The following is a 17092-nucleotide window of genomic DNA, read 5'->3' as shown; positions in this document are numbered from 1 at the left end:
AGATCAACCTCAACCATCGACATAAACTAGATGTGGGATATCAACCAATATATAAAAGAGTTTTCAGTTGGAACCATGTATCTTCATCCCACGACAATAAAGGCCTAGTAAACCATTTCGAAAATCATTCAACCGTCATGAGGATCTAGGGTTCTCGATGAGAAAACACTAAATGTAAGGCAAAAATGACAATTTAAAATGAGTTCAACGCTCTGTTTGTGGTTCATGGTTGTTTAGCTTGGACCACGTCTTTCTAAAAAGATTCATTATTTTTCTAGATTTAGGGTTTAAATGGATGTCACATCACATCAGGACTTATATTTGGACTGTCTGCTTTGGTCCGCCTCTAATAACTTCTAAAGCTTTTGGATGTACGAAGACAACAAATGTACAATACGACATAGTGAAGCATAGTCACTGGTTAAATGAAAATTATAGAATGCTTATCCGCCATCCCTTACAGGGCCATATGATGGGAAAGGTATTCTAGGCGGCTGCCAAGAACCCCAAATTCCCGGGCCCGTTTTCTTTTATTATTACAAACAATTTGTGACATTTATAAGTGTTAGTAAAGTGTTTTAACACTTATTTAAATTACAAACAATTATTGTTAATATTTTAGTTGTTACTAGTACTCCCTCCGTTTCTGGTAAAGTGATACTTTCATTTTTTTTTTAATTTGGCCTATTTTTAGACTAAAATGTAAAATTGAAAGTATTTTTTTTCACAACCGGAGGTAATATTATGTAAGAGCTGTAAACCCATTTTGAAATACTTTATCCCAAATTACCAGTTTGGAACCCAAAATCATGATTTTTTTTCCAGCCTCTAACGGTATAACTTAATCCAAATTATTATGTTAAATAAATAAATATATTTTCTTATAATCTGACTCTTCCTTAATTTGCTAACTCATAAATCCCAAAAAAAATTAATTTGCCAAGGACCCTGGTCGCATGGTGAATATGGGCGAGTAACAACTAACAACATTCATCTTAAAAGCCGCACAATCCAGAAGATTTAAGGCAATGGTCTGTATTAACATTATGGTGTCACCCGCAAGCGAGGAGGAGTCGCATCTCGCTAGTGGCGCTCATCCTACGGTCATAAACGAAATCCCATAACATGTTTCCAAATGAAATGACAGTCTCGGTCAGCTTAATGTGGCAAACGAAGAGGAAGGAACAGTTTATAACCGCGTAAAAACAAAAATCGGTTCTTGCTACGTAGGCTTAGTCTACTTTTATCAATCTAACAACGAAAGCAACACAAAAATACAGAGCGAATCAATCCAAAAACCCCACATCCATCAATAAAGAAGAGAGAGAAAGAAGAATTCTGAAAACAGAGTAATAGAGTATAGGTCTCCACTCTGATCCTTACTTTCCCTTCTCAGAAACTCTCAAACTTTCTCCGTTTTCTCAGCACCCTCTTATTGAAATCAATCATTTATACAATGGAGAAAGATCAGAATTTTAGCCTCGAAGTTATTAAATTTAGATAGAGAGATAGGAGATATTCATTGAAGGGCTCAAGCAAGAAATATGGGGAGTACTAAAAAGAGATGGAAAATATCATTTCACAGATCTTATAATGTTATTAAATCAGAAAACAAACAACCACCGAAAGAATTTATTTGTCCAATTTATGGTTCATTAATGGCAGATCCAGTTATAGTTACCTCAGGTCAGACTTTCGAGAGAAATATTGTTTTGGTTTGTAAAAACATGGGTTTTAATCCTGTGATTTCTTCTTTAGATGGTTCAACACCTGATTTTTCTACAGTTATACCAAATAACGCCATTAAATCGACTATTCAGAACTGGTGTGATACTCATGGTGTTGATAGACCAAAACCCCTTGAATTTGGTGTTGCCGAGAAAATCGTCACCAATTTAATGGCTTCTCAACCCCAAACAGAAGAAGATGATGAAGAAGAGAACTTTAAAACTCCTGAAAGGGATGTTGAAGAGGTGGAAAATATTGGGGATTCTGATCGGAAATTGCTTGAAGCAGTTGCAGAGAATCGACTGCCGAAATTCTCACTCTCTCATGCGTCGACTGAGTTAAATCGTCGACCAGGTCATTTCTATACAAGTTCAGAAGAATCAGTAACAACAACGATTTCCGCTACACCTTTACCATTATCAACACGTCCAGCTTGTTATTCATCATCTTCATCCTCAGAAATCGAAACGTTAAATCTCAATCCATCAGAAGAAGAAGATGAAATTGTCACTAAATTAAAAAGTTCTCAACTTTATGATCAGGAAGAAGGTGTCATCGCATTACGGAAACTCACAAGAACTAAAGAGGAAATTAGGGTTTCACTATGTACTCCAAGGTTACTCTCATCACTTCGTCCATTGCTGATTTCTCGTTATACTGCTATTCAAATCAACGCAGCTGCAGCTTTAGTAAATCTCTCACTAGAGAAAACGAACAAGGTGAAGATCGTACGTTCGGGAATTGTTCCGTTATTGATCGAAGTGCTGAAAGGTGGGTTTCCGGAATCACAAGAACACGCAGCTGGAGCTCTGTTTAGTTTGGCTCTGGATGATGAGAACAAAACTGCCATTGGAGTACTAGGAGCTTTACAACCACTGCTTCATATGTTGAGGTCAGAAAGTGAGCGAACTCGGAACGATTCGGGACTTGCTTTGTATCATTTGTCTCTTGTTCAAAGTAATCGGTCTAAATTGGTTAAGCTCGGGTCGATTCCGATGTTGTTATCCATGGCAAAGACGAGGGATTTGGGAAGTAGGGCATTGCTTATCTTGTGCAATTTGGCTACCTGTATTGAGGGTAGAGCAGCAATGCTTGATTCCAATGCGGTTGAGGTTTTTGTTGGAATGTTAAGAGGGAAGGATAATGAATCGGAATCGACTCGGGATAATTGTGTTGCGGCGTTGTATGCGTTGAGTCATGGTAGTTTGAGGTTTAAAGGGTTGGCAAAAGAAGCGGGTGCGGTGGAGGTGTTGAGAGATGTGGCGGAGAGAGGAAGTGAAAGAAGTAGAGAGAAAGCTAAGATAATTTTACAAATGATGAGAAGTGGTGGTGGTGGGAGAAACGAAGGCGAATCGGTTGTGGAAGAGATTGATTGGGAAAGTGTGTTGAACTCGGGTGCAGTAGTGAGTCATAGTCGTTTTCGTGTTGGTGGTGTTCTAAGTCCTAACTCAACCGAGTTTTGATAAATTGTTCTTCCTCCTAAATTGGAGATAGATTTGTAAATTATTGTCAACAAGGTGTTGGTGTTTTTCTGTCTTAGGTTGACCCAGTTGGGTAATCCGGTTACCCGAATAACCGAACACCCAACAGGACAGTAGGATGTGAGAGTCACGAGTGATGATGATGTCTCTTGTTTTGTACTTCGTTGGAAATTGGATTTGGGATCACGATGATGATGATGGAGATTCCCGAGTTGGACCCGGTCCTTGCTAATTTATGACGTCTGGGTCCATTTTCCATGATTTCTCAGTCTGGTTTGGTTTTAGAATGTAAAAATCTGAACCGACTAGTAAATATATATAACTTCTAGTTCAAATTTGAAAGATCTTTTATGATTATATTTGAATTAGATTTATGATTTTGTGTTCTTTCTTTTTTAGTGATGGGTTTGCTTTAAAGATTCTTCAACAGAGAGAAGTGTTTTAGGTTGAGAATTTGAGAGTACAAAAATGTTGGTTTTTGATTGCAAAACAGTGGCTTACAACACCAAAGTTGTGATCCTTTTTGTTTGGGAACTTTTTTTTATGAGCAAGTTGTAATGTACAGATCAATTATAGCACTAAACTGCATTATTATATTGAAAGGGAGAATGGGAGTAGGTCAAGATTTTGTGTTTGAAGCTGTCAAGTTTGTTTCTTTTGTTCCTATGTGCAACCTTTGTAGAGAATTATCATAGAAGAATTAAAATGTGATTTTTTTCTTCTAAAATTTAGTTAGTTGTTCAATTATTGTCCTATTTGGGTGACCAAGGCAGCCGTTGTTCATCAAGTCTATTGTATTGGATTCCTTAATGAGGTGCGCAGGTTGAGATTATTGAATCCACTTGCAGTTGGCCAATTAGGACTAAGACCTCCTGGGTCAGTGGCATGTGCATGTTTTTTGTAAGAAGCATAATTTATTCAAACAAACACAGCCAAACTCAACATTAAGAGATGATGGGGATACTTATTTTCCCAGGTAAAGAAAAGGAATTTACTCATTCAATGGGATAAAGGTCTATTTTCAAGGCTTTCAGTTCCGTTGGCTAGAACATTCAAGAAAACACTTTTTGCACCGTACTAGTACATCCATAATCATTGCAACCTCTCCAAGTAACTGAGAGCTTCAGTAAGGTTTTGATGTGTCCAGTAACCAAGAGTCAAGCGAGTTATTTTCTGAGGTTCTTTGAGGCTTGTGCCCAAATTCCAGAGGTAGCTTTACACACTTGTACGGGTTAGACGATTCCCAGGATCAATACCCAAAGCTTGCTTACCGGAGCAAGCATCAACTGAAATTGCCCAGTTATAGGCTTGTAGCCAGAGGTTGATGTATAAGAAAACTCTGATAGAATAGTGGGATGTGGGATGGGATTTGGTTAAAGTTTGAGATTTGTTCAGAAATGAGACAGAACCAGGGCAGGTTTTGGAGGGTGGCAACTTGTGCTCCAGCACAAGCCGACCACTCACCGGTTGCAATTAATTAGCAAATCTTATAAGCTATAATATACTCCAAAGATTTGAGAGGTTTGGTTTTGGTTTGGTTTAGTTATATGTAACCCCACTAATAAGGATTGAACAACCTAGACCATGGGAGTATATTAAAAATCTTAGTAGCCCTGTTAACATCCCTTTGGATCTCATAAGAGACTTAAATATTACTATGGTTGTGTCGGAAAGAAACATGCACTGGTACAAATCCTACCCCTCATGAGGCTCTTGCTTACACTAGAGAGTCTGACTGACATGATTTGGGTTTTAACGATAACCCTTTTACTTGGACGAGTAATAATCTTGGCAGGGTAAAATAAAATCCAAGCTAGATAGAGCTATTGTCAATAGTGAGTGGTCTATGAGTTATCCGGATGCAAAAATTTTCCATCTCCTCAAAAAGGTTTAGATCATTCTCCAATCTTTCTTTCTCTCTATAATAAAACTGTTGTCACAGGGAGAAACTGGAATTTTTTTGACCACTGGCTTCAAAATGAATCTTGCATGAATGAAACTGTAAATGCTTGGAATTCTAACAATACAGGTTCTGCGGCTTACATTCTGACTGACAAGATGTCAAATACCAGACACATGTTATCCAAATGGAGTAAGTGTATTTTTGGCCATATCACATCAAGAATCACAGCTCTTCAACAAGACTTATATCATTTGCAAGCTTCTAACGTGCATGGTAACAACACCATGAAGTTCTGGAACTCGAAAAAGAAATTGATGATCTGAATGAGATTCAAGCTAGCTCTAACAGGTAAAAAATAAAGAGATCGTTTCTACAATGATATAAACAGAAATTCTAAATGTTTTTACATAAGTGCCAATCAAAGAAAGGTCAAAAATAAGATTGATTCTCAACAAGCGCCAAATGGTACTTGGTGTCAAGATGGATATTCAATTAAAAATCTCTTAGTCTCTCACTTCAAGAAGATAGTTCCACCTCTAACCTAGCAGATAGCTACCATTTCCTGCAGCATATTCCTCACCGTATCTCGGTTCAAGACAGTGCAGATCTTGTGGCTATACCCTCATATGAAGAAATTCATAAAGCTTTAATGTCTATGGATCCATGGACATCACCGGGCCCAGATGGTTTCCCCGGGGCTTTTGCCAAACACAATGGCAAGTGGTTGAAGATGACGTCTGTAAAACTATTAAGGCTTTCTTCAACTCCGTTTATCTTCTTAAGAAGTTCAACAATTCCAGAATAACATTGATTCCAAAATCTGCTTCATCTCATAAGACAAAGGATTTTGGACCAATTGCTTTATGCAATATGGTGTATAAATTAATCTCCAAGATAATTGCTATTCGTATCAAAAAACACATGATCAAGATTATTTCTCCCATGCAATCTGTGTATGTGCCTGGAAGATTAATACATGAAAACATATGCTTGGTGCAAGAGCTGGTTAAAGCTATGAAGGAAAAGGGAGGTAAAACTGGTCATCTATCTTTAAAAATGGACATGTCAAAGGATTTCGACATGTTAGAATGGGTTTTCCTAATATAACTTCTAAGGAAATTTGGTTTTGGAGAGAAATTATGTCATCTCATCATGCAACGTATTAGTACTAATCAAGTGGAGATCATGATCAATGGTTCACCATCAACAACATTTAAACCTACAAGAGGAATCAGGCAAGGAGATCCACTTTCCCCTCACCTCTTCATTCTGGCCATGAAAGCTTTCTCAAGGCAATTAAGTTTTTTAGAAAACAAGAATCTGTTAACAGGAAAGAAGATTTCAAGATCTGCACCCAAAATAAATCACTTATTGTTTGCGGATGATTGTCTTCTGTTCTGTAAGGCAAATCAGACACAAACCAATAAAGTAATACAAGTAATAGACGAATTTAGTATTTATTCTGGCCAGCTAATTAACTTCCATAAGTCAGCTATCTACTTCATCAAGAATACAAGTCCATCTTGTTCTCAGGTCATCATCAGTGGTATTTTACAAGTCCACAGTTAAATATTCAAGAAAAAAAATACATAGGTTTGCCTTTCTTTGTAGAGAGAAATAAAAAGATACCATTTTATATTCTTATTGAGAAGATGGAAAACAAACTCTCAAGATGGAGTAGTACAAATATGTCCGAAGCAGCTAGAGTTATGATCATAAATGTGACAAATGCTAACCCTGTCCATTATATGATCAGCTTCAAACTGCCATACAACACCATAAATCAGTTGAATTCTACTCATCAATTTTTTTGGAGGAATAATAAGAAAAACATACGTAAACATGCTATTACATGGAGAAATATCAATAAACCGAAAGAAGAGGGGGGTGGGGGTTTAGGTTATGAAACTTATATTCATTGCATCCTGGAATGTCATCTGTCTAAAACGGTGTGGTTTGCCACTCTAGGTATAACTCAGCAAAACAGTGATCTGGAAGATTGATTTTCTGGTTGGATAGAAAAACTTTTAGTGCACCAGATGCAAGAAGAGGAAGTGTGTAAGATAACCATTGTGGCTTGGTGTATTCTTTTAGCCAGATGCGGTAAAGTTTTCATAGGGTTTAATTGAACACCAGGCACTATTATTCAGAACTGGAGAAAGAACTCTCAGAGTTTGGCAATAAACCTTCATCACCAACAAGACAACCTTCTTTACAATCAAGAGCCAATCTTCATTGGAAACCCTCGTTAAGTGGCTCTTTTAAAATTAACTCTGATGGATCTTTCTTAAAAATAATATAACATGTGGTATTGGTCTAATCCTTCGTGATTTTGAAGGTACACACAAAGGCTCAAAATGCATCTACTTAGCAGATGCTTGGAGTCCATAGCAAGCTGAATGCAGAGCTTTACAGGAGGCAATACAGTGGGCAATAGAACAAAAACTGGAAAAAGTTGAGTTTGAAATGGACTCGAAGTTGATAACAGATGCAATGAATAAATATTGCTTCAGCATAGAATGGAGACTTCATAATTTAATTCTAGACAGTAAGAGTCTTTTTAAATATTTTAGCTCGTGGCATTGTATTGCATATATTCTATCCAAATAAACTAGGGTAGACAGACTAAACAGTGTATGGATATTAGTTACTACTGATGACATTCTTAGCAAATACAGAAGGATGCAAATTTTGTAATCACTGAAATTTAATCAATAAAATCTTCTAGTTTAAAAAAAAAAAGAGGAGATATTAAATATTAAAAAGTATGGACGTGTGCCTAAATGTAACTAAATTTTAGTAAATAATTATGTGAGTGTGTGGGTGTAACTAAACTTTACGAAATAATTAGGGGATCGGTTAACAAGTGGAAATTGATTCCTATTAACTATGGAGGTTTTATGTTAGTGGGTGTCTAAGTGTAAAGCCTATTAAGGACCTTAAGGTTGAATTTTATTAATGAAAAACTATAGTGGTAGCAACGTAATTTCTTTCGCTCCTCTATTCGCCAAAGTTCTACATTCTTGTTATATACTAAATCTCATAAGTGTTCGATTTTTCTAAAAAATATGTATGTTATATGCTGGTGACAGTAGTGTGTGCTTGTTATATACTATATTAATAATTCTGTAGTTAACATGCTTTTTAGTTCAAATTTCATTGATAAACATGATAGTGTGTGCTTGTTGTCGTAAAAAATTTTGTATCAAGATAAAAATTGTATTAAGAAGTGGACATTCTAAAGTCTTTGCTTAGGGTCATCAAAATACCAGAGACAACCATTAGATAAATATTTACTCCCTCTATTTTTAAAGACAAGCTTGTTTGGTTTTGCATAAAGATTAAGAAAGATAATCATTGTAGTCACTTTTTCATATTTTTTCCTAAGTTGTCCTTGGTCTCACTAATTTGATATTAAAGATAAAAGGGAAAGAAAAGTGGTATGTTTTTTGTGTTAAGAGAAACAAATTGAGACAAAAAATAGTCCCTCCATGTGTAGATTAGTAAACTCGTAACATTTGATTTTTTATTTATGAAACCCTCATATTTTTCTGACAAATTCAAATAAGAAACCCAACCTATTTTTTAGAAAATCAGGGAGTAATTGTTAGGATCTTCACGGACCACGAGACCCTACTTCTGGGCTCGACCACATAGTACCGATATTGTCTCCACTTGACCACCTGTTGTAGCAGGTGTGGGGTTTTAATCTAAAAGGCCTCGGTGCTATGTAAGGAGATGTCCAAGATTATTAGGCACCACATGTACTTCCTCTTATTCCATGTGGGACTATTCTATCTATACATATGTGGTTTACATTGCGTCACATACTCCAACAATCTCCACCTTGGCGAGATTAAACCACCTCACCAATCCAATCATACTCCACCATATGATCACCGTCCGCATATGCTACCCATCGAACATGATTATTGTCACTACGCGCCCTGGAACCCTACTCCACCTTGAGTTAATGGGAAGGCTAGCACTAACTCCACCTTGAGCACAACCTTGCCCGTCATAGAACCCTGATCCACCTGAGTTAATGGGGTGCGGCATTAACTCCACCTTGAGCGCCAGATCTACCTTGGGCCTTGCCTGCTCCACCTTGAGTTTGACTCCACCTGCGCCGTACCGGGTGACATCCACAACCACTTCTCCGTTCGGACAGTATCCCCAACCATAGGCTCTGATACCAGTTGTTAGGATCTTCATGGACCGCCGGACCCTACTTCTGGGCCCGACCACATAGCACCGATATTGTCCCCACTTAACCACCTATTGCAGCAGGTGTGGGATTTTAATCTAAAAGGCCTCGGTGCTATGTAAGGAGATGCCCAAGCTTATTAGGCACCACATGTACTTCCTCTTATTCCATATGAGACTATCCTAGCTATACATACATGGTTTACATCGCGTCACATGCTCCAACAGTAATTCCTTCCACGAGTCATTTTTCATGATTCACACGACCAGGGCTAGAAATGAGATGTGTATTCAGTTCAGCTATCCATAAACCTTCAGCATAAACAATATTTTCCCGAGTCCCCTATCTCAAAAACTAAACAGAAACTAGGGCTGAACAACGGGTAGGGTGGGTAGGATATGGCCTATACCCTCCACCCTATCCGTTTATTGGCGGTTAACTAAAATTTTACCCGCCACCCTACCCGCCATTAAACGGGTAATATCCTATCCAACCCATTCTCTGGCGGGTCGGGTAGGGTAGGGTGGCGGGTATAACTGTTTTTTTTTCCATGACTTTCTGAAGTCTGAAGTCCAGACTCTGAACAAGTTCTATTCTCAAGAAACAAAAGTATAACCATAAAAAATGTACAAACAAAAGTATTCTCAAGAAAAGAGTTCTATTCTTTTTGAAATAGACGATGAATCCCAGCCCAATTCCATGTTCTTCACGTGACCTTGTTCTTCATATAACAATATCATCACCAAAAGCTCTTCATATTGACCTTCTTCTTCAATCATCATCTACGATGATGGAATAAGTACTAAGATCACCAAATAAATCTGCATACAAGTTATCTCTTGTTAGATTCAGTCATAATAGTGAATGATTTGATGCAAAGTTCAGTCATAATACCAACATCAAGTAATAATATCACAACAAGTTATTCACTAAACAAGTTAATAATCAAATTAATAATCAACAAATGTTGATTAAGTGGTAGTGTCATTTACCCTGCAACAAGTTTAAGCTCTGCCAGCATCAACAAAGGAGGAGACCAACATGAAACCAAAGATGAGAGTGAACATAAGATGGGAAAGGAGAAGAACTGCTTGAAAGAAGCCATTGATGAACGATACTACCAATAAGTACAGAACTCAATTAGCAGACAGTAAATGGAGTACAGACTACAAGCTTAAAAATTCTAATTACCATCTTGTTTGGTGAGAGTGCAGGCAAAACTGGAATTGGTGGGTGGTAAGGAATTCACAAGAATTTCAAAATCAGTTACAGTAATAAGAAGGAAATCAAGATTCTAACCTTACTTTTTTGGTAAAGAATCCTTAGCCAAAAATCCACAAATGTCCAATTAAGAATCCCATTAAAACTCGTCCTCCATGTGGAACAAATTCCTATGAGAAATTTCATCAATCAGTTAACATGCATGTTAACTTCTCAAATAATTTCTTCAAATACAAATGAAACACCAAGCATTAGAACGTACGTAAAGACCACATACAATATGACTGACACAATATATTTATTTTATAGCAACTAAGTATCTATACTGAATTATTTGTCGGGTAATCTAGAATATCCACTACTGTATTAGAAAATTCATTTGCAAATTTTGATCGTTAATGCAGGCTTTTAAAAAAATAACAGATAGAAATGTATAGTACTCATGCGAAAACCTTTTATTGTATAACCTAGCCTCCCTAGTTGTGCAGTCACATAGAAACACCACCACAGATAGGAATAAATTTGACTATGTTCTATCATCCTACAAAGATTCGGATGCAGGATAAGTTCAGTTACTCTCGTTCTTTGTTGGTTTAGCCCTCCACGTTGCAATAAACAGAGAGCCCTTCGTATTTCGCTCACTTAGAAAACCTAAATTCATACCAAAAGTCCAAAATGTGAATACAAAAATACTAAACAACTGAAGAGCAGCAATTTGTTTTAAAGACATGGGTTCAAAGTCAAATAATCAAAATCTTACTGAAATTGTTTGAAATATTTAAAATGTATACATTTAAAGACATGGGTTTTAGTTAGAAATCATGAAGATCCAATTTATCAATCAGTTTACAAATGACCAAATCCCTAATATCTGATCGAGAGAAACAACTAAATCAATCACAGAACCAAAATACAACATCTAATGAGATTTTCAAGTGAGAATATGAAAACAATAAGAACTGCAGAAATGGGTTTCTAGATTTATACCTTGACAAGAAGTTTCAAGTAGATATCATCGGATTTTGGTGCTATCCTTTTGGTTCTCTTGCTTTTTCCTCCTGCGATTAAATCGTTACTCTACAAAACAGAAAACCATTGAAATGATATTAGCAGTGAAGATGCAGATACTAGAAGGGTAGTGTGGCGAGAGGGAGACCATAAATCAATTCAAAGGAGATGATTTTATAAACATGCAGAGTATGAAATTAGTAGACATATCAGAGTCACCAATTAATCAAACAAAATCCAATTTACCTGTTGTATTCCTCTTTACACGGAGATGGAGCAATAACAGGAGAAATGGGTTTCGTTAAGAATTCAATCGAATGAGTACTCCACTTCTTCTGATAGATTTGGGAGGAAGTATTTTGTGTGTTCGATTAGGTATGGGGTGTGCGTTTGATTTGGGAGAAGAAGAAAGATAAGAACTTAAGAAGGAAGAGCAAAAACATGTTAGCTTTTTACCCCTGATACCGATGAAAACAACAAAAATTTACGCAGGAGAAAAAAAATGAAAGGACTATTTAGTCTTTTCAGATATTAGGCGGGTAGGCGGGTAAAAAATCTTTAACCATCACCCTATCCGCCGTTTGACGGGTAGGATAGGGTACGGATAAAACAGTGGCGGATAGGGTAGAAATGGCGGTTAAGGGTAGGATATGTGCACCCCTGACAGAAACTGCCTATGAATCTTAATATGGTTAGTCATGAGAAATGGTATCATCTATCTTTACGAGGGAGCCCAGGCCCAAAAATCTTGTACTACTATCGACTAGTATTTAGTCTACCAACTAGGAAGCCACGAGCGCAACTTAGATAGAAAAACTCCATAAACCATTAATCTTTTTAGAAGTAACAGACTTAAGAAGTTGCGAGAACTAGGATTTAGAGATCGTCACGGCCAATAATTTGGCTCAAATTGAGAGATTAACTTTGGAATTTACTTAATAATCATGAATCTCCTTGGGCCTGTGCTCTAGAGGAAAATACTTATTTAAAATTCAAACATTTATTCGATTATTAGATCACAACGAATTGGTCTTAGATAGGTGATAGATGCATTTATGTGTCTAATTTGCTCCCAACTTTTATGGTGCTGGAACTCTTTTGCACTAATATTGTATTTTTAGAAAAATTGGCTCGAAAAGGCACCCCAGAAAATTACTAAATGCGCACTCACTTTGGATAAGGGCATCCCTATAGCACCCAAGCTGTTAAAGGCACCAGGGTTTTGGATTTAGGGCACTTCATCTTCCCAAATTCAGATATGGTTTTTGGCGGGAAAAATGGTAGCAGAATTAGGGTTTCGATTTTGGAGGTGTTTGAGTGAGACTAAATGGCTGAAATCAAATGGGTTTATTTATAGGGCCTAAACAGAGATGGTTAAATTGGGCTAGATAATCACCGATTGATGAAAACAGAAAGAACAAATATGGCGGGAAACTCATTTTCAAGTTTTCTTCACCTGCGGGAATTCTAGATTTGATTTGGAGGGATTGTGGTCAGATTTAATCACGGGATTTGATTGATATGGACCTGCTGAGACGAAACAGGCTTGGTAACTACTTCAGATTCGAAAAAAAAATTTACGTGGAATTATGCAAAACAAAGGTTCGAGATATCACGTGATTTTTTGAGTTATGTTGGGAAGGTTTGCGTGTGTTCTCAACGTTCTTGACTTCTTCTTAGACGTGTTTCAGCGTGTTTGGAGTATAGAAGCAACACTTTAGCGCATGCATAGAAAGAAAAGGGAAATTATTCCCGTAAATAAGAAATATTCAATGAGAATGATTCTCGAGTGATTTGGGGAGATTCGGAGACGTTGTCTTGTATATAAAGACTATTCGAGACTTATAGAGAATGGACTGAGAGTTTGGTAGCAGTAGAGAGCGAGAAACAGAGTTACAGTGATTGATTCATCACCAACAGAGAGGAGAGGAAGAAGATGAACATACCACACTCTATTTCTGTTGTTTTGCAACTGTGATCTATTCCCCTTTATGAGACTGTTCTTTAGCGACAATATATGAGTATAGTTTTCATTGTAACAGTCAATCCATTTGTAACAATCTGTTTGTAACGCCACTACACCATTACAAATCCCTGTTTTTATCATATTTTCATTTTTGTAAGCATTTCTTGAGCAATGAAATCATATTTTGAGCGTGTCTACAACATGAGAAGTTAGACCTAATCCCCAAGCGACGGAGGAAGCCATTGTTTCGGTAAAAGTGATACATTTCTATTTTAGATTAATTATAGGAATATTATGATTTTTGCATTGAACCAAAAATTGGTTTTATGATTTTGATTAGTTAGATGTATTTTCTCTTGATAGAGCATGTTTGCTATAGGGTTTTGATGTTATATGCTTATGATTAACAACTATTCTTTTTAAAATCTACTTGGCTACGAACTTTTTGAATCAAATTGAATATTGAGTTTCATAATCATTCTTTTATTAAATAACTAATATCGGCTAATGGTGGAATCCTAGCCCCAGTTTCTCCATAATATTCACATCACCTTTTGTTTTGAGTTTGCTATATTTTTAGTTTTAAAACTAGATCTAAAATCTGCTTTCACAAGTCTTGAACGAACCATATTACTTACCACTTGTATAAAAGATCATCAAATTTTGGCGCCGCCGACGGGGACTTGTCTCTAGGTTTAGATTTTTGATCTAATTTTTAAGTTTTGTTTTTGTAGTTTTTATTTTATTTTATTCGTTATATTTTACGTTTTTGGGTATTTGTCTTTTCACTACATATTTTGGATTTTTTAAGCGAAAGAAAAGGAGTTGCAAAAGCTTTTGGTGATCAATTAAAGATTTGAAGTCAAAAACAAAAAGCGAAAAGAATAAAGAAAATAAAAAAATATTTTATTTTATTTTAGATATTTCTTAGATTTTTTCTTTACTGTATTATGAATCTTCTATTCTTGTAATTTTATTTTTCTTTTGCACTTTCCTTTTTGGATATTGTCTTTGGAATTTTGGACATTTTTCTTATTTTTAAACCCTAAGAAGGGTATATTAAATATTAAATCGCACAGGGAAGGACGACAGTTACGATACTGTCTTGGCCCCTTGGGTTCGTACACTGACATAGAAGTCGGTGGGCCGAGTCAAATTTAGTGGTTCATCCCCCGTATGGAACGGGAGGTAAGTTTTTCTAAACACCCGCGAGTCCCCTGTCAGCGGATTTACTATTTTCTTTCGTATGCATATATGTTGAGGAATTGAATAAGGTTTTTAATTTCTAGTAAAGGGAAAGTCCTGGACAAAATCAAGATAAGGATTCAGATTTCATCACCGTTTCCTTCTTGCCTGCCTTAGGAACATATAACCTAGGCGAACCTAAGCCTTAAATTTTCGACTAGAATGAGACCGATAAGTTACCAACTTAATAGAAAAGTCGTTCAAAAGACATATTGGTTGCTATATTAAGCCTAACTCGAAGGTCATGATGATTACTATAAGTTGAGCATGCCGCCTTGTATCCCAAGGAAATGTTTCCAGTGAGGCGGGGGTATTCAATCTCCCTTGAGCTTCTCCTGTCTCTATTTATCTTAATTTAATTCAGATTGATTCCATAGAGGTTTGCTGAAATTGTAACGAATTGCTTTTAGGAAGAATAGAAGCTGATTTAAAAATAATCTAAGGGAGCCATGATGCTTTTTGTTTGCTAGAATCAATAGGCTTGTTGTGGTGGAGTCAGCCTTTTGTGTGTTTGCATAGAACTTGCCTTCCTTTTAAGATTTTTCTTTTTTAGTTTTTTTTCTAGTATATGCCCAAGGTCATTAGAGAGCGGGATGGGAAAAGAGACGATCTAGGTCGCCTAATACCTATCATTTTTTATTTTTTTTGAAAGCAGTGAGCTCGAAGACTCTTCTTTAGAAAACTCTTTTTTTTTTTGGAAATATTAGTTTCGAGAACTTGTTTCTGAGTAAGGAAAGTACCCCTAATATTTTGACCGTGCCAACGATGGCAACTTTGAAACATTACATGTTCCCAACTAGGTCCAATTGACGCTCGTGCATTATACTGCATGCCACTACGACTAATTATGAGTTGAAACTTGGTATTATTCAGATTGTCCCTATATTTTTAGGAAAAGACAACAAAAACCCTTATTTTCATGTGAGGGATTTTGAGGAAATTTGCGGAACAATTATAATAAAAGACCTTAGTGATAAAGTCTTGAAACTTAGAATATTTCCCATTTCCATAAGAGATAAGGCTAAGTCATGGTTGTATATCCTACCATTTGAGTCTATAGAAACATGGGATGAACTTACTGCTGCCTTCCTTCATAATTTTTACTCTAAGCATAAAACCGCATCTGTTAGGCAGAGAATTAGTGCTAGTATGCAACAAGAAGGAGAATCTCTTTATGGGTTTTTAGAAAAATTCAACGATCTCTTGTCGCAATGTCCTCACCGTGGGTTTGAGAAAATGAAACTAGTTCAAATTCTCTATGACGGTTTAGACTATTCGACCAAAGCCATGGTCGAGTCTTTGTGCGCTGGTAGGTTCCAGAATAAAACTGCTGATGAAGCTTACTCCTTTTTAGAAGAAGTTCCGGAAAAATCCCAAGAGTGAGAGTCTTGTCGAACAGGTCAATAGGAGTAGCACCAACATGGTAGATACGAGATTTGAGTCAGATGCTAAATTTGCTGCTTTAATTATCTAGAAGATTATAAGCTTTAGAATTGTCATTCTAGGCATAAGTCTTTTGTTGAAACTGATGATATGATTGGAGCCTCTCAAGTCTCTAATTGTGGAATAGATCCCAATAACTCGTTGTGGGAAGGACAGACTAATGAAGAGTAAACCCATGCTCTATATAACAACTCTAGGTTCGAAAACCGTCAGAAGTTCGCCCCGTATTCAGATACTTAGAACCCTGGTTGGAAAAACCATCCTAATTTTTCTTGGTCTAAGGGCCAGAGTCAAGGTCAGTCTGGTAATTCTCAACTTCCCATAGGTTTTGGTTATACTAAGAATTCTTCAGGTCCAACCCAGTTCCAGAACCCTTCTGAGAATAGAATGACTAGCTAAAGGAATCTCTTAGAATATTAACAAAGAGCCAGGATATGTTAGAAAAGAGCCAGGAAATGTTAGTAAAGAGCCTGATTAGTTTTCAATAGGAAACCAAACAGAATTTTCAAACTACTGCCCAGACTCTTGCTAAGTTAAAACTTCAAGTAAGTCAAATGGCTAAGACTCTAAGTAAGAGAGATAATGGAAGTTTCTCTAGTCAACCACAACCCAATCCTAGAGGAGTTCATCAAATATCTTTAGCTGGTGCAAAATCATCAAATCATGTGAATTCGATAATAACCCTTAGGAGCAGTAAAACGATAGAGAATAAGGTATCCATGCCTAGTGGACATACTGTAGATCCAACTTCTACTTCCCAAGAGGAGCACGTGGTTTAGGAAACTGAAACAATCTCTAAGGATTCCCAAGAAATTCACGATAGGACTACCTTTGTGCCTAGAGCCCCATATCCACAGTTGTTAGACCCAACAAAGAAGGAGTCAACTTTC

The 17092-nt window shown here is 36.7% G+C and overlaps 1 protein-coding gene across 1 annotated transcript; it reads left to right on the top strand.

The window, feature by feature from the left end:
• The first annotated feature begins 1263 nt into the window (after positions 1-1263).
• LOC113318045 (U-box domain-containing protein 38-like) lies at positions 1264-3596 on the top strand. Its single transcript, XM_026566167.1, has one exon. It carries the CDS (start codon positions 1545-1547, stop codon positions 3189-3191), a length of 1647 nt encoding a protein of 548 aa, XP_026421952.1. The 5' UTR covers positions 1264-1544; the 3' UTR covers positions 3192-3596.
• Positions 3597-17092: the final 13496 nt, after the last annotated feature.

Source organism: Papaver somniferum, chromosome 10 (genome assembly GCF_003573695.1).
Source record: "Papaver somniferum cultivar HN1 chromosome 10, ASM357369v1, whole genome shotgun sequence".
Classification (NCBI taxonomy): domain Eukaryota; kingdom Viridiplantae; phylum Streptophyta; class Magnoliopsida; order Ranunculales; family Papaveraceae; genus Papaver; species Papaver somniferum.
Note: the sequence above shows the minus strand (reverse complement) of the source record. Positions and strands in the feature narration are given on the sequence as shown.

Coding starts and splice junctions, on each gene's coding strand:
- LOC113318045 (XM_026566167.1), top strand. CDS start 1,545: ATGGGGAGTACTAAAAAGAGATGGAAAATATCATTTCACAGATCTTAT.